A 22,885-nucleotide genomic window follows, 5' to 3' on the forward strand; every position below is an offset into this window, starting at 1 on the left:
GACCAGCCCCTTTCACTTTAGAACACCAAGTACACCAACTAGCAGTAGGACTTGTATTTTTTTCAACTGCAAATGCTTCAGGTATTTTTGTAACTTCCTTTGGGATGAGACTTCAGGGTTTACAGGTGAAACAGCAAGTTATGGTGAGCACAACAGTTACCTGGAGGAACAACTACTCATGAGCACAGCTCTTATCTAAGTAAACAAAGAGCAGCCTTCCCCTTAGCAACAGTGGGAAGGCGCCTCTTGACTGCACACCTGCCTGTCACAAGGGTAGCTGTGGCTGAGTTCACAGGCCCTTACCGTGTGTTGTAGATGTATGTGCTTCCATGGCTCTGATTTGTACACCTGTACTCTCAAACTAAGTAACTTTGAGACCTGACAGGCTGTACAGCTTGAAGTCCCAGGGACTCTATTCACCTTTTCAGCCTCTTCTCTTTTCTTTCATTCATCCTCTTTGTTTTAACCCCTTTACCCATGGTATTTTGCTGCAGCATCTTATTAGCACTCTGTACAACAGAATTTCTCTAAACCTTTCTAAAGCAGGGACTAAGGAGAGTCTGCTGTACAACTAACTGACAGGCTCAGCAAAATGCTACTTGTTCAACTGCTGAGTGCCCTCAGCAAATGCCTCCTTACTTCATGACTTATGACATTGATAGCAAAACTTCTCCCTGGCAGAATACAGAACACTGCCTGGAAGCATTGCTGAGAGTAATTTAGGCAATTCTCCTCTTTCTTGCATAGAAAAATGTTTTCAGATTTTACTTATTGTACTTTTGCAAGGGATATGATGATTGTGCCATGTAATCTATAGTGTCTAAAATAACCAATCATCAAAATGGTATTTTCATCAGGGTGTAGGCATTTTCAAAGTTTCATCTCCTTTGTGCTCTAACCCCAGCAGGTTAGCTAATGCTTTTCAACTGAATTAAACTTTTGATGACTAGATACAATCTCATATTCCCTACATTCATCCAAGATAACAGGGATTGGTTGGATTTCATAACTGGTTAGACTGAAAAGCCTGATTATGCACGATGTTCTTCTCCTTAGGTATTAGAAGATATCAGAATTTTACTAAGATCTAGATGTTTATTGAAGAACTACTATTGTCATGTTATTGACCTACTCAAGATTTTCTAGAATGTATGAGTGAGATTTTGTTATATTGGCATAACACATTCATGGACACCAGTATCAACTACAGGCACTTTCCTTAAAGGAGTGTGAAAAATATGCAAGAAATTAATAGCTAACACTGTTTGGCACATAAGTTCTGAAGTTTCTCTTCAGAACTCATAATCAGGTCTTCTATGCAGCAGCCAAGTGACATCTGAAAACAGCCTTCCTCAAAATATGATCTATATAATTTTCCATTAAGCCAGTTGTTTGAAAATAATTGTTGCCCAAAATATTGTAATTATGCTACTGTTTGACTGACAAAACTCCAGTTTTATTATCCATGCTTTAAGTGCCTCTCATTAATCACAATTTATAATTACACACCTGTAGAAGGCAGGTCACATGCTCTTCTTCTAGTCTTTGCTTAGTCAAGGCTTGTTCAACATCCCATCCTGAAGCTGTAGAGCCTGTTCCAAATCCTGTACCCTTAGCCCAGTACAACTGCTGTTCTTCTGTTGATGCAGTATTGTGTGTACTTGACACTTGTGGCTAAAGTTAAAGAAAAAAAAAATCAATTATTTAATGATTTCATCTTTGTAGCACTATCTTTCAAAAACCTTTGTTATGCAAAATAATGTAATCCTAGTTTATTAACTTTCTAAATATATCATCGGGATCCAGTGAAATTCAAAGCTTTCCATGGGAAAGACTGCCACATATATGGTAAAGGTTAGCAGTTAGCAGTAGACTGTTGAAAGTAGTTCTTCAGTCACCAGTACTGTAAGGCCTTTATTATTCTCTTTTATGATACTATCACTGCTTAAATGATGAGAGGTATTAGAACGCTACTCAATCAATATCATTCTAAACATCACAGCTCTGTAATTATTGCTGTTTAGCACCTAATCAAGTCTAATAACACAATGAGATGAAGGGGATGGGAGTGGAAATGTTATCAAGAGAACAGAACTGAAATATTAACATGCTCAAGTATTTATTGATTTTGAATATGCTCCAAAACAAGAGGAGTAAGTTACACATATTGCTCTGACATATGATCTCTGAGTCCCTAAAATACACATTACCTCCTCCCTAAGTAAGAGCAAGGAAGTCAGTCTTAAAATTTCCTAAGAGCACTTTTCCAGTGCTTGGTAACAGCTAAAACAGCTTTTACCAATTGTCTGCCTCAGTAATGTTTTAGTAATATAACTCCAATATTACAATGCTCAGCCCTCATGAAGTAGTGTGGAAGCAGTTACACTAATTTTTGAATTTTAGCAGGTCATTGGTGAAAAGGATGCAGAAAAAACTCTGATAAGCATTTTTTAACTGATGTTTTCCTATTTGCATATTTAGCATCCTAAACAAGTGACTTGCTACTTTCATTACTTGGTCACAATTAGCTGGAAAACACAACATGCAGTATTTGTTTTATGGCTTTGAAAAGTTTCATTTTCTGTTCACTTCTTCAGTGACTTTAATAAAGATTGCATATGAAAGAAAAGAAATTATATATGAACAGACTGCAATGGTAAAAGAAATTATCACCTGTGAAGTATCACTGACTACTGACAGTAGTCTTGGATAATCTTTTACACTGGGAAAGCAATGTGTCTTGGTGATGAAACAGCTGTGTGGTTATTTTCATGTAGACATTACTCAGGAACATGTTGTGCCTTTAACACTCTGAGAGCACTGTCATGAGCACTAAATTAAAGCACTTAAGGGAGAGCATGGCCCCAGAAATACAAGCCTCAGTGCAGGCCTGATGGATCCCTAGTTTCAAGTTACCATCTATCATTTGATAGACATGAATTATGAGAAAGCAAGCTATTTAAGGGGTCATGGTAGCACTGAAGCAGAAGTAAGAAGTAATGGTTGCCCCTTCCCTCCAAACATGCAAAAATGCTAAGGTGTTAATGTGTCAGCAGCCTGATACCCCATTAAAAGTAGAATCTCTCAGCTTCCCCTTGAATTTGATTAGCCATTAAGGTGAATTATTCTCAGGCACAGCTTCATCTCTTGCTTGTTCAACCTTTCATCAGCATCAGAGCGGCTAAAATATGGACAGTCCTATATTTTGGAAGTACTAATCCATATTCAGCCACCAGGAACTGTTTCATGCAAGCCTCTACCAAAACAATGCTAAAGAGGGCAAGTCATTAATGTTTTTTTTAAAACACTTTTACAGACAATTGGTACATTATGCAGAAATGGTAACTTACAGTCCTAAAAAGAAAATCAGAATATGCATATTCTGAATAGAAGGTGGTGTAACACAGGAAATGCCTTGAAAAAAAGTCATATTTTGGAGATTAATTTGAGATCTTGAATATGATGGAAAATTTTTGTCTTTAGATCTCATTTAAATATCAGTACAAAGATTGTAACAAAAATCGCTACATTAATTAAGTAATTTTCACAACTCATTTGCATTGGTGAAGCATTTGAAAGGAAATAATTTGTAACCAGGAGTTTAGATGATGAATGTTAAATAAGGTAATGAGATCATACTATTTAATGGGTAATAAGGAACCACCATTCATTGACCATTATGCCTTTTCTGCCCTGAAAAGGAAGGTCCTGTCAAAGAAACTGATTACACCTTAATGCCTCAAGACAAGCCTTCTTTCTCTACTTTCATGATTACTATGTTTATTTGCAACATGCAGGGACAATTACCTAATCAGGTACTTCACAATTATTTTTAAAGTCTGCAAAAATTAGGCTACATGAAAGCAATGAGATGATCTAATTTTTTTTAAATTAAAACTCTTGGTACTTCTGGCTGGTACCTGCTGTGCTGGTAAGCTTACCTCTGCCTGGTTGGGGCTTGAGTTGGGCACTCTCGGTGCGTGGTGGCTCAGGGCAGAGAGACAAGCCAGGATAAGATGGATGGCCCCGATCTCCAGCGCCATCCTCCTCAGCAGCACTCCATCGTCGGTGGTCAGCGGGGTGGCGCTGAACAGACTGCGCAACACGTGGAAGGGCAGCGTTGGGAGCACGTTTGCTGAAGGAGACTGCAGGATATGGCCTAGGTTGGAGAAGGAAAACATCAAACCCACATTTTCCTTCAATAGTTCAATACACCCTATTAATCTCTGCAATAGTTTATGAACATATAGAAATCTACTAAGGACTTAAGCATTCACATACAGTAAAGCCATCTATTACTATGTTTCTCCTCCAAGAAAATTTCATTACGAGGAGAGTGTAGAATAAAGAATGCTTCTTTATTTTATTCATAGATTTGGTAAAGAATCAATTTTTTAAAATTTGATTTGCCATTTCCAGTGAGAAAACTGGTTTGGACTAATTTTTTTAAATACACATATATTTTTAATCATTGCAAATACAGCAAGATAAAGAATGCACATGATCAGCTAATAGCAGCTCAGCTGACAGGTAGCAGTAGTTTATCATATTTAGGATTCTCTTCTGTATTCATGTGCCCCAAGTATAAATTAATGTACTGACACAAACCAAGTTTCTACTGAAGTTGAACCCATGGTGAAATACTAACATAATTTTAATAAGATGAGTTGCATGTATGAATTTGGTGCTACAATTCCTTAAAATTTTTAACCCCTTTGCATTATGAGCAACAATTTTCTTTTAAAAGCCACATTTCAAATAATGGAGTGACCTATTAATGCAACACACTGAGATTAGGGAAACTGTCTCAAATTTTTTCTTGTATTTAACAATACATTTCACACTCCTTCCCCAGTGCAAATGTAACACTGACAAGTGGAGATGCTTCAAACAGTGAAAACACTTTAAAATAGCCAACTCTGTCCAGAAATTTGCTTCCTATTTTAAATATTTTATTTTCTCCCTCATTCTTAAGAGTTTATCAGCTATATCAACATCCAGAGATTTAAACAATTATGTCTGTATTTGTGTGTACGTGTATCTACACACATACACACATATGTGTTAATTCATATCTATCTGATACTCTTTGCAAAGACAGTAACAAGAAGGAAACAAAACTCCTCTGACTGGGACCTTCATAAATAAAATCAAAAACTTCTGGAAAATAAGCCTGATAGAATTTCATAACTGCAGGCATAGCCATGAAAAAAGAGAAAAACTAAATATTTGCACATTATTTATCTTTGCAGACAATTGAATCTATGTTTTAATCTATAAGCCATAGATTTATAATTGCAGCTTTTCATATTATGCAAGAAAGGAATGGGATTCTACACGTGTGAAAAGCTGCATTTCAAACAAAAAAGTAAATTTTTAATAGTTTATAGAGAAAACTAATGTAGATTACTGTGTACAACTGAACCCACATTTTGTAGAGTTGAATTCAGATGTTTGGTTAAGGGAAAAGAGAAACTGCCTGTTTAGTTTAGCTAAAACTAAGGCTACGAGGGAATATAATTCCTGTCAAGAAATGCATCAGAAAAAGATGAGCTGTTGGCCCCTAACTGCATGTGAATAAAGATAGGCAGAAAAGTAAAGCAACCCCTACCCATCAAGAAAATTATGTTCTGGAACAGTATTCCAATAGCAGTAGTGGCTGCACACATACCTACACTACTACAAAAAAAGAAAGCAACCCAAATTCTACATGTCTCTTTATTAAAAAAAGAAAATATATAAAAATTGCCTGCAGTAGTAAGGGACTGGGACTACTTCAGAAATGGCATACAGTTCTTCAGTTATTTACCACTCAGATTAGGTGAGGGTAAGCAGCTAGACTGAATTTTTATTGCACAGTTTATTCTCATCTACTATCCTGCACCTAAATACTAGTGAAATAAAAAGAAAAGCAGAAGGGAGGGAAAATGAGATTCTTGGTTTTCCAGCTGGTCTTATAAGGTCTATGTTACACACCACTCTCGAGTGCTAAATAGAGACTAACTTGTGATGATTGCAGCCTAGAAAAACCAGCACTCTTCAAAGTCAATCACAGAATCATGTATGTTGGAAAGATCCTTGAGATCAAGTGCAGCTGTAAACCTGACACTGCTCAAGTGCACCACTACACAACACCCAGAGAAAGCAAATGCCTTCAATGTAGAAAACATATTTCAGATGCACTATTTCAGTTTTTCAAAACAATAAGAAACATGAATATTAGAACTACATGCAGAATTCCAGGCTCATTTGCAAATATGCTGACAACAAATTTTTCTCCTGGCTTGTCTGTTTATTCTTTGAAGAACATCCCATTTCTCCCTCTGAACTCACACCATCAAGGCAGAGCTTCTGTTTAGGCAATTTAATCACCATAATCTTTAGATCTTACTCTCCTTTTCTAGAACATTATTCAATGGTTTACTCTGCATCCGTTGTAGCTTTGCTCTTATCCATGTTATTCTATATTTGGTTGCAGAATTATAGGATATTTGCACAATTTGTTGAGCATTTCCAGCTACTTAGAACATTCTGTCTGAATGCAGTTATCTTGACAATGTCATTGTAGGTTTTATCAGCGCTTATTTTACAATTACTCTGACATGAGATGAGAACTCTTGAATACTGATGACTGTGATAAAACTTTGCCAGACAGAATTTATTAGAGACAACAGTTTATCAACATACTTCTGCACAAACCAATGCTAACTTCCTGATAAAAGCGATACAGTGCAAATAAATTTAAGTAAAATTATCTATCTGTGGTCTACAAAGAAAGGTAATAATTACAGCACATACTTCCTTCACCATCATCTGTAACTCCCAACACCAATCTCAACAGACACTGAGCATGTTTCCGTTCTTTTAGCAGCACCTCAGCATAGCCCGGGAGACGGAGAAATAACCCAAAGGCAGCCAAAGAATGTGCAGGTATGGGAGACATAGTCTGGACTGTTGACTTGATCGGTGGAGGCTCTGCAGCAATTGTTTCTGGTGCTTCATACACCAATTCCCCTGATTGTTCAATGGTAACCCATTCAAACTGATCACTGTCCTTCTGTTTTTCCTGTGTGGCTGACGTAACCACTGGAGTGCTCACCTTAACCAACAGAAACAAAGAAATTTAGCAGTCATTCAGTTAAACACCTTAAACAAAAATTCTATTATAATAAAGATCTAAAAGACATGCAATCTTAATGTAGGACATAATAAAGAAGTCACATGAAATATTCCACCATTTGCAGATACAGGGACCATGCCAAATGGCTTAAAAGGGTATACTTGTTGCATTTTCAATACAGTGCTGCAAAGCTGTGCTTACACAAGCAAGCAAACAAATTTTGGCAACCTAAAATCCTCAGTTAAAGTGTGCTGCTTAAACATTGAGGCGTTAAGAGATACAAATTACTCTGAAGTAAATACAAGGTTAATTTATGTACTATACTGTTAAATAAGAAATGGCCCTTTATTTTTAACATTAAACACTGCGAACGCAAGTATTTAATTTTTACTACATATTGCAGAAAGAAGTAAAATTAATCATAATACCTTTAAAAACTAAGAAAAACTTCAGGTATCTTAGCAGTTTTGTAGCAACTTGTGAGCCTTTCGAACTTTTGATTGATTTGGCAGGCTTCATTACTATTATACTCTAACAGAACAGTCTGTTTTATGACCAGAGGACTGGCAGACAAGCATTATGATGGCAATCAGAGTTTAAGGGGGTAGTAGCTGTACAGTGCCCCAAGACACGATCAAACAATTTAAATGAAATTATGACACCCAAGTCCCTCTCATAATTAAACGTCACAGAGGTTTCAGGCTTTCATGCTATTCATTTAAACTGATTTGATCATATTTAGAATTTTAGTACTTATCACCAGACTGATCTAAACTTGAAAAGATGAATATGAAAAGCCTTTACAGAAACTATCCAAAATACCAAATTCCTAATTTAAAGTCAAAGCCATGTTTTACTGCATTTATTCCAATTATGTTCACATTTCTTCAGTGACTTGGAGAAATATAAAAGTAAGATTAAAGAATTAAGGGTCTGGAGAAATCATCAGTCTTCACTCTAAACAGTCTGTTTGGTATTACTGTATTTAATTTTTTTTATGGTTTGCAGAATTCTTATTCAGTATTTGAATCTAAACATATATCTCAAGCCAAGAAATTGTGAAAAGACAGTAAGTTCCTAGGACTACAGAAAAAGAAGGAAAAAAAGGAATGAAACTTCTCATGGTTCTAAGTTAGCTTTCATGTCTTGCAGAATTCCATGTATCAGTTTTCTTCAATACAGAGTACACATTATCTCTCTTGGAATTCATAATACAGTAACTGTTTATGTAAATACTTTTCTTCAACTTGTAATTTTTGAACTGCATTGGTACTAGATCTCTAGAGCCTTTGTAGAACTATTTATAAAGGAGGCATATTAATTTTCCAGTCTCACTACAGGGCTCCTATGGTTGCAATAATTTTACAGTCAAGATACTGAATAATGTACCTTAATTCATACCCTTAGTATGACATCCTTAATTCATGATTAATTCAGTTTCCAAGGGAATAAATATTATTTCCTGTTAGGAGGATCAACCAAAAACTTCAAAAATACAGTCAAATAGAATCTGAATAATTCACTGGTTATTTTTTCCCTTTTTAGCAGTGTGTACTTAAAAAAGTAGCCAAAGGACTAATTCCACACTAATGCCACTACTGACACTTTTGAAATATCTATCAGTGCATCCAGAGGTATTCTATATATAAGTATACAAATAATATATATTATTTCTTAATATCAATATAATTAAGATTGTACTGTTATTTATAATGATAAAGTTACATCATCTGCTTTGAGAACCTAATTTCATTTAACCATAAAAGTATCTATGGGGGTACACTTGCATGAACAATTAAGTGATAAGCAAATATGCCTTTATATTACATCTGTAACTTTATTTTACTGCACCCTCCAAGGTATTTTAAGCTAAGAGAAGCAGCTTGCCTTGGTGCCACAAGGCCACAGCTACTCAGACAGTCTGAGACATGGACAGGGAAGCACACGTACAGCTGGACAGGGCTGTGGAGTTATCCACATGCGTATTTTAAAGTAACTTCCCCAAATAACTGAGATGTTGAACTAAACTATAGGGAAAGACGAGGAAAATACCGTCCTCAAACAAACAAACAAGACACTCTCAGCATGTTTTCCAACACTTATTTTTTTCTACTCACTTGCTGAATTACGTCAGGATAAAGCATAGGAAGTCTCTCTGCAATAAGAGCCAATCCACCCATGCCAGCAAAAACTTGCAGTGGAGACTGAATGGGACAAGTTTCAAGAAGTGATTCGTCTAGAACTGCATCCATACACTCATCCCCAGGACTGATGGCTTCATCTTCAGGGCAAGGTCCCAGTAAATCTGCATGCTCTATAAAAACATAAACATAAAAGAAATTAATACATATCATCAACACTGTGTTTATTTCTTTGTCCTCATTTAAAAGTGGTTTTCAAAAGTACTGGTTCCTTCTCAAGCAAAGACTGAGCCAAGAACCTGAAATGAATACAAGAACAACAAAAGAAAATAAAATTGTCAGTGCTATCTTCTCGGGTTTCTGTGGTAGAGATGACTCCCGAGGTATTAGAAAGTCTTTTTTTCCCAGCCCCGCAACCGAAGGAGTCGATGAGATTCGTCGGTTCTGCTTTTCAAGGTTGTTTATTTTTCCTTATCTATTGCATTCTTTCTCTGACCTGCTGAGATCTGTCTGGCAGGTCGGTTTGTGGCACACTGACCGCCCTTGGGCTGAGTGTTAACTTTTTATACTAACAACTACGTGTACTTTATTTACAATAATTTTCCAATACCTATCATGTATGTTAGACAGTCTGTCTCTACTCTAAACCAATCAAAAAGTGTCACCACCACAGCAGAAGATGGAGGACAAGAAGAAGGAGGAGGAGGACAGGACACGCCCAGATTCCTCCATCTTGCTTCTTGAACCCCCATTCTAAAATGCCAAAATTCTACTTTTTCACCCTGTGACAAATTAACTATCATTCTACTCAAACTCTTGTAGCTTTTAAACTTCACAAAAAGATGGTAATTTTTTCCATGGGCTAAAATCGAAGGCACAGGTGTTTTTGAATCTGTGCCAAGGTCTCTGAGCCCCTTGCCAGGGTCTCAAATCACCCAAGGCAGTCAGAGGAATGTCCCGGGTCCCGACAGCGCCTTTTGCCAATAACAGCAGATCTGTGTCAAACTCAGCATTATTTATACACAGCTACATGTTAATTATTAGAATTGCATGTTTTATTAGAATTTGATCTATGCCTTCAAGACTTTGCTAATTTTGGAGTTATGACACTTTTTAGCACTCTTGCATCTAGAAGTTAAGTGTAGGTTTGCTATTCTCCAACAAAGAGTTTATAGCTGAAGAAAGGAAACAATCTCAACCATAAACCTTAACCTGTTTTGCTTTTCACATCTCCTCTCTGTGAGGTGTCAAAATGACCCTCTGCAAAAGCCATGAGATTTAATTCTATTCTTCCTCATGAAAAAAGACCATGATCTGAATTTCTAACTTTCTACTAACCTCCATCCTCCCAGCTTATGACTAAGCACCCTAATATATTGTACAACAGACAAAAAAAATGAACATGCTATGCACTTCCGCACACAAGTATATACAGAATATACAAAACTCTACCACAATTCCTTATTGCCAAACATCATCCCTCTTTGCCAATTGCCACGGACAAACTTCAGTGAATATTCTGTATATTCAATCTAAAAATCTGTTTTGCAGATTATATTTTTAAGCAATGTAATGCAGGGGTCCTCCAAGTCTTCACAGTACAGACATATCAAAAGGCAGGAGAGATCAAATAGTCTTAGTATCTCTTCACTGTGAACAGTCTGACACTCATCGTAATCCTCAGTTATATCCCAAATATATAGCACACGCTATTATTTATTATGTACTTGTAAAAACACAGAAGCACAATAATTAATAACTTGTGCAGCTACCAAAATAAATTTCTTATGAAAAAACTTCTAAACAGCAGACACTGTATATTTTAATAGATACTTCATCTTTTAAAACTGTTTCTTCCTAACTTGAAAGGGAATAGGAAACAGCAGGTCTTTCCCCATCCTAATTCTCAATTTTAAAACATGTAAGAAGCACCGTGTTACAAGGACATCACCGATATGCTGTGGGAGGATCACACTGCTTTGGAATAATATGATCAAAGTGTAAGATTTAATAAGCTTAAATCAGGGACATGAAGGAATATGTACATCAATTCATCCTACTTCAAACGCAAAGACTGTGAAAAGTCCGTCTGTCTGAAGAAGTCTTTCACAGACAGACTAAGAAAAGGTCGCGGATACCTTCAAAGCAGGATAATCCCTGTAAGAAAATGTCCAATCGTAACACTTTCAGTACATACAGCTTTGATGTCTACTGTTCTAAAGGATACAGCAGAAAACTCTGTGGAAATGCTCATTTTCCACACAGACAGTGGGTGAGGGTGTCACAAACTTGCTGGTATCAGCAAGGAACTGCCCTTCCACCAGACATGTGGAGGATTCCACCTCACTAGGCTGAACATGACTTGCAATTCAATTGTTTGCAGTGGCATGAAGTGATCAGACTGCAAGAAATGTTAGATATCCTTCACAACAATGGTTTTAAAAGAAAGACTTTGACCAAAAAAAACCTCACCCCTCTGTTTTGCAGTGTAAAAAGCTGTAAGCCTTCCCAAAGGAAGAAAACAAGATAATAGAATACAGAGATACTGATAAAGCATGGAAAACTGCTTCTCTGCAAAAGACACTTGAAAAGTAAGTTCTCAGTGAGTAAAGCCATAGGCAGATCCTTTCATTGTGAGTGTAAACACAGTATCATCATCAATACTGCCTCAAGGAGTTACACTTAAGGATGCTTCTTAAGTCCTTGCTTTAGTTAATTTTCTTATAATCCAATTTAAAGCATTTCACCTACATGAGTATTTTCCAAGTTTTCAGTGAAGTCATGCACTTCACTGTGGGAAACTGCTGATCTCAAAAAAGGCACTGAAGCACAGAGAAAAAAAATGTTAATAAATGACACTCTTCCTCAGGTAGTAGTAAATGTAGCAGGAGAGACACCATATGAACCTATAAAATCTATCTAGCATGTCAAAAATCTATCCAGGTGTCAAAAAGTCTGCGGTCTACTATAAGTAGCAAGTAAGGGAGCACTGATATGTAAGAATAATTTCTCTAGATATTACACACTAGTCAAGAAAAAGCAGTAGCTCTGACCTTCATTATTGCTGAGTGGTGATTGTGAATATAACTAATATTTTCTTGTATATCACCACAGATCAATGGATTTGTAATGAGAAGCTCAAATTTTCCAAAAGTATTTATCTCAAGTTAAAAAAAAGTGCCCAAGAACTTAATAAAAGTTCAGAGGACCTTTATGTCTTCACACAACTTTACTACTATATTGAACCTTCTCTAAAGATTTGAATTTTATTCAAATAGTAAAACACTTACTGTATGTTTAGAATTTAAATAAAGATCATAAGTAAACCAAAGTATTATTTGAAAAAGATATGTCTCTTAATAGTGAGAGATATCATATATCGAGACACTGCATAGAGTCATAAAATGCTTATTTCAGACCAGATATCAAGAAAATTATAATTGTTTTTCAACATTTCTGTGTCTTATCTTTTCTAGAAACAGACTATCAAATGAACAGGTTTTAAAAGAAGCCCCTGTCTGAAAAAAACTGAATAGTTAATTCTGGAATTCTATGCTGTGTCAGTAGGCTGATGATCAGCAGATCACAATTAGCTTAATTTCAAAGTCCCATTTCTCTAAGTCTTGCCTAAAGGAATGATATAAAAGTATTTCAGAACAGACTCCTGGGATAGATCTCCTCCTCTCCCCTTCCCCAGCAAGTAGATAGCAAGGAATTGGCAGAAGTATCATCAAGAAATATATCATATTAGAAAATGTTAAATGTTTTTAGAAGTTGGAGTTATAAGATCTGCTTAAATGGCTTGAGAGAAATCCCCATTTTCAAAGCAGCATTTGGTACCTAATATACCTCAATAAAAAAGATTCACAGGCTTCTCTAACTCATATGGTTTCAAACAGCTCCTGTATTACTAAATCTGCCCTGGTTAACAGCACAAACACACTTACTTACTAGAAAGAACTGATATACACGTCAAGAAATAAAATATACTGTATCTATACAATCACAATGGTATCACATACAATATTACAATGAAAATAGAAAAGTGAAACCAGAGCAACCATATAGGAGCATCTTATAGATACAATTTAGGCAGGGAATGAATTAGTACTTTATCACAAAGTTTAGCTCTTATCTGGAAAAGAATGGCTCAGGAAAATCAACCAAGAAAATACAAAAAGCCACTGCTTCTCATCAAGAAAATCAAAACAATTCTTGCCAAAACCAAAAACATTTTTAGAAGGAGTATACCAAAACAGTAAGAATACTCACCTTTTTCTGTGTGAAGACGTTTAAACGAGTCTGTTTTTGATAGGCTTGGATCTGAGATTACTTTGGAACCAAGTTTAACTGTCAAATCTATGGATCGGTATCCTTGAGGGAGCTTGCGGTCATACAGCAGAGTCAGAAGTTGGGCAAGTGTCATTTCAGCTGGCAATGGCTGACCTAGACAACAAAGGCATCAAGTCAGAGAAGAAAATTCTCACTGGGTTACTTTAACATACATATCCAGGTGCTGTTCATTACTTGCACCACAGAAGCCAAGTAGACAAAATATCATCTGGCTCCAAACTAAGGCCTTCGATTTACCATTTGTTCTCTTGGGAAAAGGGGCCCCATCAGTTTGGAACCAATCGTCAAAAAGATCTATGCCAGCGTTCCCTAAGACAGCCCTGTGCTGAGAGCACAAGCACTTGGCACATTTAACAAATGGCTAAGGCTGTAATTTGATGTGCATTTTAAGTGGGTACTGGCTGTCCCCTGCTATTAAACACTACCTATGCATCACCCTTGAATTGTGGGAGCATGGAGGTGTCTGCGACCAGAAGGTAAAACAGGTGGTATTGGAAAAAGTGGAAAACAAAGAAACTGGCAATTATTTATCAGGCCTACTAATCTAGCCCAGCTCATGACTCCTGTGTCAGGACAGCAGAAGATAAAAAAAAAGGGCACTGCCAGGACCACTTTTCTCCACAGCAACCTAGACTTGAAATGCACATGCAACACAGTCCAAACTGATTATCCTAATTCAGATTTAGGTTACTTTGTTGATTGCAAACATGTTCTTCCCTGAAACTATAAGCTAATCTGAAGGCAGAAAAATTTTGTCTGAAAACAAGTAGATTTACCCATTAAATATTTTAGAGTTGAATCATATAATAGCATGTCCATTTCATCTTGATTGTACTTAATCAAGTAAAACAACATCTAAGAGTTCCTTGGTAACAATCTGCTTCTTCAATTGAAGATTATGTCTTAAGAAAAACAAAAATTAAAAATGCCTTGTCATTGTACGACATATTAAGTGTCTGCTGCGCAAGACATGGCCAGATCACACAGAACAGCTTACATGACCATCACGAGACAGTCAACCTTTACCAGCTACATACTGAAAACAGGCACTGGGTTTTGATCTCATCTCCAAAACAGCAGTGTTATAGATTAACCTGAGTTGGAAGAGACTCGTAAGGATCAATGCCCAACTCTTGGCCCTACACAGGACAGCCCCAAGAGTCACACCATGTGCCTGAGAGCATTTTCCAAGTGCTTCTTGAACTGTCAGGCTTGGTGCTGTGACCACTTCCCTGGGGAGCCTGATCCAGTGCCCAACCACCCTCTGGGGGAAGATCCTTTTTCTAATATCCAACCTAAACCTCCCCTGACACAACTTCAGGCCATTCCCTTGAGTCCTGTCACTGGTTACCAGTCACTGGAAAAGAGATCAGTGCCTGCCCCTCCTCCTCCCCTCACAAGGAAGTTGACTGCAATGAGGTCTCCCCTCAGCCTCCTCCAGGCCGAACAAGCGACCTCAGGCATCCCTCATATGGCATCCCCTCAAGGCCTTTCACTCTCTTCATTGTCCTCTTCTAAACTATCTTCAATAGCTTTAAGTCCTTCTTATGTTGTGCCACCCTAAACTGCCCCCAGTACTGAGGTGAGGCCGGCCCAGGGCAGAGCAGGACAATCCCCTCCCTTGCCTGGCTGGCAGTGCTGCGCGCCTGATCTGCCCCCCCTCCCCCCAGAAGAGCCTGTAGCCACCCATCATGGCACACCCATCCCTGGACTCATCCCACCAGGTTTTGCTCATTGTCCTGGGTTTACTGTATGATGCTTTTATCCCCAGTCATCTGTGCTGTTTATGCTGGAGAATAAGTTTTGCACCTTTAAGACTTGTTCTGAGAGTGAAGTGGGAGAGAAGAAGCACGCAGTTTGTTTTCAGACACTGCGCTCACTCCTCCACATTCCTGCTCCTGGACTGTGTTGTCTGCAAATGGACAGAGAGCGGGACAGAGCTCTCCTTGGCTTCTAGTTTGTTTTAGCTAGCTGAGGCAAAGAAGTTCCCTGGACTGTGGTTTTTTTTCCTTTTCTTAGGACCTGTTTAACGTGCTCTGGACTGAACACCAGAGGAGCACCGGCAGCTCAGACTGGGCTGGGCCTGGGCCAACAGCATGTCCAGCACCAGAGGGACAGATAAGAGACTGAGTGAGCCAAGCTGCAACCCAGGGAGGGGACTTTTCTGAGTTTGTCATCTCTTCTGGAGCAGCAAGAGGTTTTATTGTTTAATATTGTTTAGGTTTTATTGTTTAATAAACAGTTTTTTTCCACTCTTCTCCAAGGAGGTATTTCTTCCTGAACCAGTTGGGGAAGGGGCCGATTCAATCTGCTTTTCTAGAGGAACCCCTTTGGGGTTCTTTCCCAAATTTGCCCTGAACCAGGACACCCATTAATTTTAGATATTTTAATCCAAGTTATACGATCCTGCTAATAATTGCCAGAGGATAGCCTCAAAGCTAGTAATTGGATAGTAAGTTTCAAATGTAGGGATTTTTGGGTGAAAATGACTGATCAGAAGTTAACCACTTAATTCCATTAGCTGGATCTAGACAAGAAGCTGTTCTGCACAATAATGAAGGGTTTCACTCATGTTTCTGTCTTTTATTCCTGATCTAAGTCACTACAATTTCTTCCTGAACAAGAGAGATGGCCAGTCTCGCTATACCATATCTGACATACATGGAACATGACCAACAGCTTAGGATATGCTGTGTTTTTAAAAAACAAATGTTATGGAATTCAAGAATATTCCTGAACTGGTAAATCAACCCTTCAGAGAGCAATGCAAGATGGTTGTCCACTTAGAACCTGAAGTAATAGGACATTGGTACCAGTTCAGTTCTGCCTTGTATGTGGAAGAAAACCTGGCACCTTTCAAACCCACTCTGCTTTCATTTGCGAGTGAAAGTGTTTTGAGAGTTTTTTTAGGAATAAGATACTAAACTTCAAGGGAAATCAACATAATTGCCACTTTTTTTGAGCTGCTATGATGCTACAATGCTGCAGTTGCTGATGTTATAATGATTTCCAGTTGAAAGCTGTTTACCAGCTCCACACTTCCAAGATGCTAATGCCCATTACCATTGCAAGAACTTCCTGATCACGTTTCAGCCACTGAAAAGACCATAATTTTGATATGTAAAATGTATTATTAAAGTTACCTGGTAGTAGTTTATGGTACAGATGAAAGACTGGAACACTAATGGTCTTGCTGGAAGATTCTCCGCCTGAGGAAGAAGTACCAACTTTATCTGCCATCACTCTTCCTCGCCTCGATGGTGGACGTGGAGGGGTGGATGAAACAGCTCTTTTTGACTGAGATTTCAAACCTAGTACAGAAGCAAAAAATTTCAAGTTGTTCTAGTATTTAATACCTTCAGTTAGCCAAGATACAACATACTCAAAACCTTCAATGATAGAAAAAAGTAAGAACTTGACCTCACTATCTAATTAAATACCAGAAAAACATATTTGGATATAATCCCAGTATTTTTAGTCAAAAGACTGTGCATTCTCCTAAGCCACAAATATAAACCAAACCATAACTAGATGATACCATGCACAAAAAAAGCAAAAGCTATTCTGATTCTGCTCTCATTGAAGAGTGTCTCACAACGGGCCCTACAGCAAAACATTTTTAGGCATTCTTTTCACCTGAAAGGAAGAAAGGCAAAATTTTTCCAATTGACAGTATTTCAGCACAGATTATTGCTAATAAACCCTTGTCTAGCCTACAAAGGTGACTTTAGCTGCAGTACTGACAGCACCACATGTGATGAAAGGTGTCTTTATATGTGCTTTCCAAGTTCCCTGGCCCCAAAACATTTGAAGCAAGCACTACATGAAAATTAGGAGGCAGAATAGCTACAGAAAAGCTTACTGTTATTACACAGCAAGACTGCCTCATCTTAGGACAGCTTAAAGTGACTTAAGGTACAGCAAAATTATACTGCAATGTACCCTTCTGTGCAGGTGACAGAGGTAAAAAGCCAGCAGGTCAACAGATAAAGACAGACAATTACTAACTTATCATTGTCCAAGAGCTGCCACAAAAAAATCAAGATCCACACTTCAAATGCTTTAATACACTCTCGTTTCAGCTGTTCATTAGAAGCAGCTCTAATGCGCAACACACTGTTCAATAATCTTAGTACACTAAACTAGCTTGCCTCAGGAAGATCAGGCTGCAAATACCATCTTCTCCCTCTATTAATTTTACCCATAGGTAAAAACTTAAATACTTTTAAATTCTTGAGATTCTGAGGACACTATAAAAACCCTCAGAATATATGAAAACTTATTACAAAAGAAGAAAATATTTGACAAACAGGCAGTAAAAACAAGTCCAAATTAAATAAGTTTAAATGTAAACTCTTACTAAATTGGAGAAAATTGGAAACACCAGAAAAAAACTGAAATCTGCTTCTTTTTAACAGAGAACGAGTGAGATCATGCAGTAAGATGAACGATGCACCTGGAATGACATGGCTGACTGTGCTATGCCCGATCTTCAAGCTTGGCTTTATATTTTTGTTTCTTTCTAGATTTTCTGTGTTTTAACCCTTTCCTTGGACCTATCAATATTTTAGATACTACTAAAACATGTTTAACTTGTTTAAGTGGCAACTACTGTAACTATTTTGTCAGATAAACATGCTGTAATTAACATAGTTATGTTGTTTTAAATGTACACCAAGCTCAGTGAAACTGCTGCCCTGTTCAACCTTTGTGTTAAGTTATATCTACAACTAAAAACTTGAAATAAAAAGCTTAAGAAATATTGGTGCCAAAAGTCAAGGGAAATCAGCATCTCTGCTTTATGCTTCATTAAGTGTGAACGAACTCGAGGTACCTCAATAATGGCAGAAAGCTAGATAGGAAGGGAGCAGTTTGAAGTTCATTCATCAACTTCAAACAGAAAGACCAAATGACTTCTACAGCCATTATCTAAAGTGTAACATTTGTGTACTACTGCAAAATTACTAAGTTCAATCTATATGCTCCAACAAAAGGTTTGCATTTTTGTAAGGAAAAGGGCTTACATGAAAGACTTCTGAAGATTTGATTCAATAGTTTTTATAAACTGAATGCATTGAAAGAAACTCCAGTATTAGTTGTTTCCAAGTAGAATAACACGGGTTTATGCCAAAATCTCCATTTGACAGTTTTTAGCAGAGTACCATTAGCTATTCTGCAAAATATGCAGATACCTTTTATTTCCAAAGCACATTTTCAGAAGAGAGGTGACTAAACCCTGTTGTACCAGCTACTGCAAAAAGTAGAAGCAATAATACCCTCCAAGCTCCAGGGCTGTTTTTAAAAAAATGCTGTAAAATACCCTAGTAACAGCATCCATGAAGATATCACTGACGCATTTATTTAGGTGTACATAAATTTGACAAATTTGTCAAAGTATCATCTACTAGAGGCAGCTGTTTCACCAGGAATCAATCTTTGCTGGCTAACATTACAATTGTAGTACCAGATGCTACAATCTTTCTAACCATCACTAGTAATAAAGTTAATTATTGGTGGATATTTTCTTCCCCCAACACACTTTTAACACCAGAGAGATCGATTTTATAAAAGATAGAAGAAAAAGACATACCAGAAGCAACAACAACGCTGTAATTGTCCTGAAATCCATTTTCTGCTTTAACTTTTTCTTTCTCCTCATAATTCTTCTTTTCTTTATCTTCCTTCTGTTCATTAATTAGCTTAGCTGTAATACTGGGTGTATCTATATGGGGATGGAGGGGATAAGGACAAAGAAAGAGGAAAAAAAGTATTTCAAGATACTAAGTTGATTTTATTAGTTTCTAAGCCGTTAACACGGCTATTCTCAACTATTGCAGCATTTCAGAGTTCCAACACAGGCAGCAATAGTCTTGTCAATACCTATGAATTAAGATATAGTAATTCTGTTCCCTTCTTTCTCCAAAACTCTGTCCTCTGCCAATTTAAATCTGTAACAGTTTAAAGCCATTACTTGATGAGTCAAGTGTTTTCACATTAAAAAACCCACTAAACCACTGCAACAAACAAAAAATGAGATTAAGCAAAAAAATCCCTATGCAAACCCAAACCAAATGAAGCAAAAAACCCACAAAAAATCTTGACAACGCAACAACAGCAAAAAAATCCAACAAAAAAAGAAATACCAAAACGTTTTTTTTTAAGGACAGCTGAAGACATGCTTATTTAAACATGCTCTTGTATTTGGGTCTGGGTATTTCTTGTTACATACTGATCCAATTTCAGAACTGGTAAATTCTCTTCCTTTGTAATTGGAAGATGCCTGAAGTTCATTACACAACCAAATCTTGAGCTCTTTAAGAGGACATTAGATTACTGCAGTTTGACCATTTTTCAGTTCAAGTAGCATAAATCACAACTATCAGTACATTATTAACTCTAACTTATTAAATCACTTATGATTGGTGACAATGGACAATTTCATAGCCTGTGTGGTACAACACTGGCACCAGAATGGCCAAGTAATTCTCTAATTGCTTCTGAGTTGTTTCCACATAGCCACAGCAGCTTTAAGGTACAACCAGACTCAAGACCTAAAAGTACCATGCATCTGCCTTTAACTGTGTGTCACCAGTGGGTGAGGTGCTGAGAGGGACATGATTTGGAAATATATTATGATTTGTGCCTGAAGACATTAGTTATGCCTGCAATTAGACAGCACTGCAGACTAAAAAGAGATACAGAGTGTGAAACTACTGCCACTTAGGACTCAACATTCACACACATACACTCCCTCTATGTATAGATCTGTGTGTATATATACAAACACGTGTGTGTATACATACACACACATAAACAAATGTATCTATCTGTGAGACTATGATTTTGGCTTTTCATTATTATTATTAGTAGTACTACTATTATTATTAAATTTCTGAGTTGCTCTAGCTTTGTCCCATGGACTCAATGTCCACTTACTGCTGGGGAATTTAAAGGTCATTAATAAAATTATTAAAGAAGGTTAAGCAGTGGTATTTTAACTACTCAGACAAAATCCAGATTTGTTGTTCAGTTTTTCTGACTCCAGCAGTAACTCAAGACTAAGGTGCATGAAATAAAAAACAACTGGTACTCATCCAGGCAATCCTATCTGCTGTGTAGTACACATTTTCTTCCTATGGTGAAGGGATGCAAACAGCAGATCTATCAACGATTTTATGACCCCTTTCTCTCCCTCTACTTTTTTAAAGCTGGGAAAAAAGTACAAAATGAATATGGGCCTTGTGACTTTTTAATGCAGAAAGTATGAAATGGTTAATTTGAGACATTACCAGTAGTAAAGAAAAAAGAAGTTAACCCAAGTGACAGATTCTGACACAGGCTCTTCATGACTTCTATTGCTATAGTGGTGACAGCCTTTTCTTTATTTTCTACCCCAGTGCACCCCTTCTCTCTCTCTCACCCTAAACACAGAGCTTGCTCGTCTTATATTCAAGTCTTCCTTACTCTGTCCTAACCATGGACTTCATAGAATGCCATACAAGAACCACAAAGCCAAGATATAACAATGCAGTGGCAAACCCTAAAGTTATGGTGCCCTAGTCAGCACTTGACCATTTTCAATTTCAAACATGAGTTTACCACATCATCACATTCTCCTCTCCAGACCTTATTAGCACTGGCTATCAAGCTGACAACAATGCACCACTAAGGCAGCTACTCAGTACAGTTTATGTCACTGCTCAGCAACTGATCTCTACCCCGTATGAAGTGACCATCCCACCCATTACAGTAATGAGATCCTTGCGCAGTTTGTGGTCAGAAAAACCCTAGTCACATTTCAAACATGACTCTCTGGACAGTAAATAAACACAGAATTCTATCAGAAATAGTAAACTATTCCTTGATAAATAAGATTCAAGCATTTAGCTAGGAACAGATATTTTTCTATTAAAATCCTAAAACACATCTTGTCCTTTCTAGTATTCTGCCAAATAATATTTTAGCACTCCTATCAGCTCGTTAGCCAACATTTATTGCCCCAACAAATTCATAAATGTAAAAATTTTCCATAGATATAAAAAAGCAATAGTTGCTTTTAACTCCATGAAGACCTGTCTCATAAATTAAAAGTTGATCTACCCTGAGTTCCAGAGAAGTACACAATCAAGTACACCCACATATAAGAGCATACATACCTAGTCAGCTGAACAGACAATAAGAGCACACCCTTCAGTGCACATCTCCCAAATGGCAAAAATGTAATTGCCCTAACAATCTTTGACTTTTCTTTGGTATTATTGAGAACTACATTTTAAGAGTAAAAAGGAAGTCCTGGAATTGTTTATTTTTTTAAAACTAGACATGTATAAAACTGATTTTTCATTTAACATGTCCAAACAATTTTTGCTCCATTTATTACTAGAAGAGAATCAACTTGCATTTTGCCTGGTTTTACCTAGAGAACTCTGGCATGGAGATGACATCTTCAGTATGAATTCTACTTGTTAACTAAACTTAAAAAAATTATTAACCCTAATCTTTAACATATAGTTCTGTTTCCTGAAGTATTAAATAACCACTAAAAGGCTGAAGGTGGGATTCATTTAAGATTAAGATGTCTACCATTTAGGTGTCAAAATCCATATTATGGTCTGTGAAAGCCTGATCAACAGAGTTCCCTACAGAGAGGTTCATCTCTCAGTGTATATTCAAGTAGCATAACTGAAAGTACTGAAATTTAAAAAAACAAGTAAATAAATTAATGCTATAACATTATCCTCTCACTGTGCATAATTTTAAAATTAATATCTTAAAGTAAATTATACTTTCCCTTTTTTATTTAATAAGCAAATCCAAATATTTGTAGAGCAGACAAATGTATAACCACAGAAATTAGATGGAGCCCTTATCAAGGTCCTTTTCACAGGACATACATCCCCACCTTGAGATGTACCACTAAGTTCCAGGCTATTTAACTGCCAAAATTTGGGGAAATGTAATGAAAGGATGAAAGATAGTGTGTTTTAAAGACTGGTATTTGCAGTATCATTTGTATGGTCAAACAAACAATTTAAGTTTTTTTTTAACTGCCTTTAAAAAAGATGCAAAACAAAACCATGAACTATTGCAAACTTGCCTGACACACGATCAAGAACCTCTGCAAGAGTTGTTGAGACAGGCAAGTGAAGAGTACGAAATTTGTGTCCAGCTCCATACATTGGATGTTGAATTACATGACTAGTAGCATTAATTCTACCTTTGTACAGCTGAAAGGAAAAAAACAGTCAACATTAATTATGACTTTAACATT

General features: G+C 37.0%; 1 protein-coding gene across 3 annotated transcripts in view; it reads right to left on the reverse strand.

The window, feature by feature from the left end:
- The window catches only part of BIRC6 (baculoviral IAP repeat containing 6), a 175,574-nt gene that overhangs the window by 51,252 nt on the left and 101,437 nt on the right, over positions 1-22,885 (reverse strand). For all 3 annotated transcript variants that reach the window (XM_084202068.1, XM_084202069.1, XM_084202067.1), the window contains 8 exons: positions 22,712-22,841; positions 19,205-19,336; positions 16,758-16,925; positions 13,534-13,707; positions 9,238-9,434; positions 6,799-7,099; positions 3,942-4,159; positions 1,510-1,674 (listed from right to left, as the gene is read on the reverse strand). In XM_084202068.1, coding sequence (XP_084058194.1) covers positions 1,510-1,674; positions 3,942-4,159; positions 6,799-7,099; positions 9,238-9,434; positions 13,534-13,707; positions 16,758-16,925; positions 19,205-19,336; positions 22,712-22,841 — 1,485 coding nt within the window. The remainder of the gene's footprint in view (positions 1-1,509; positions 1,675-3,941; positions 4,160-6,798; positions 7,100-9,237; positions 9,435-13,533; positions 13,708-16,757; positions 16,926-19,204; positions 19,337-22,711; positions 22,842-22,885) is intronic.

This window comes from Fringilla coelebs, assembly GCF_963513975.1.
Source record: "Fringilla coelebs genome assembly, chromosome: 3".
Taxonomy (NCBI): domain Eukaryota; kingdom Metazoa; phylum Chordata; class Aves; order Passeriformes; family Fringillidae; genus Fringilla; species Fringilla coelebs.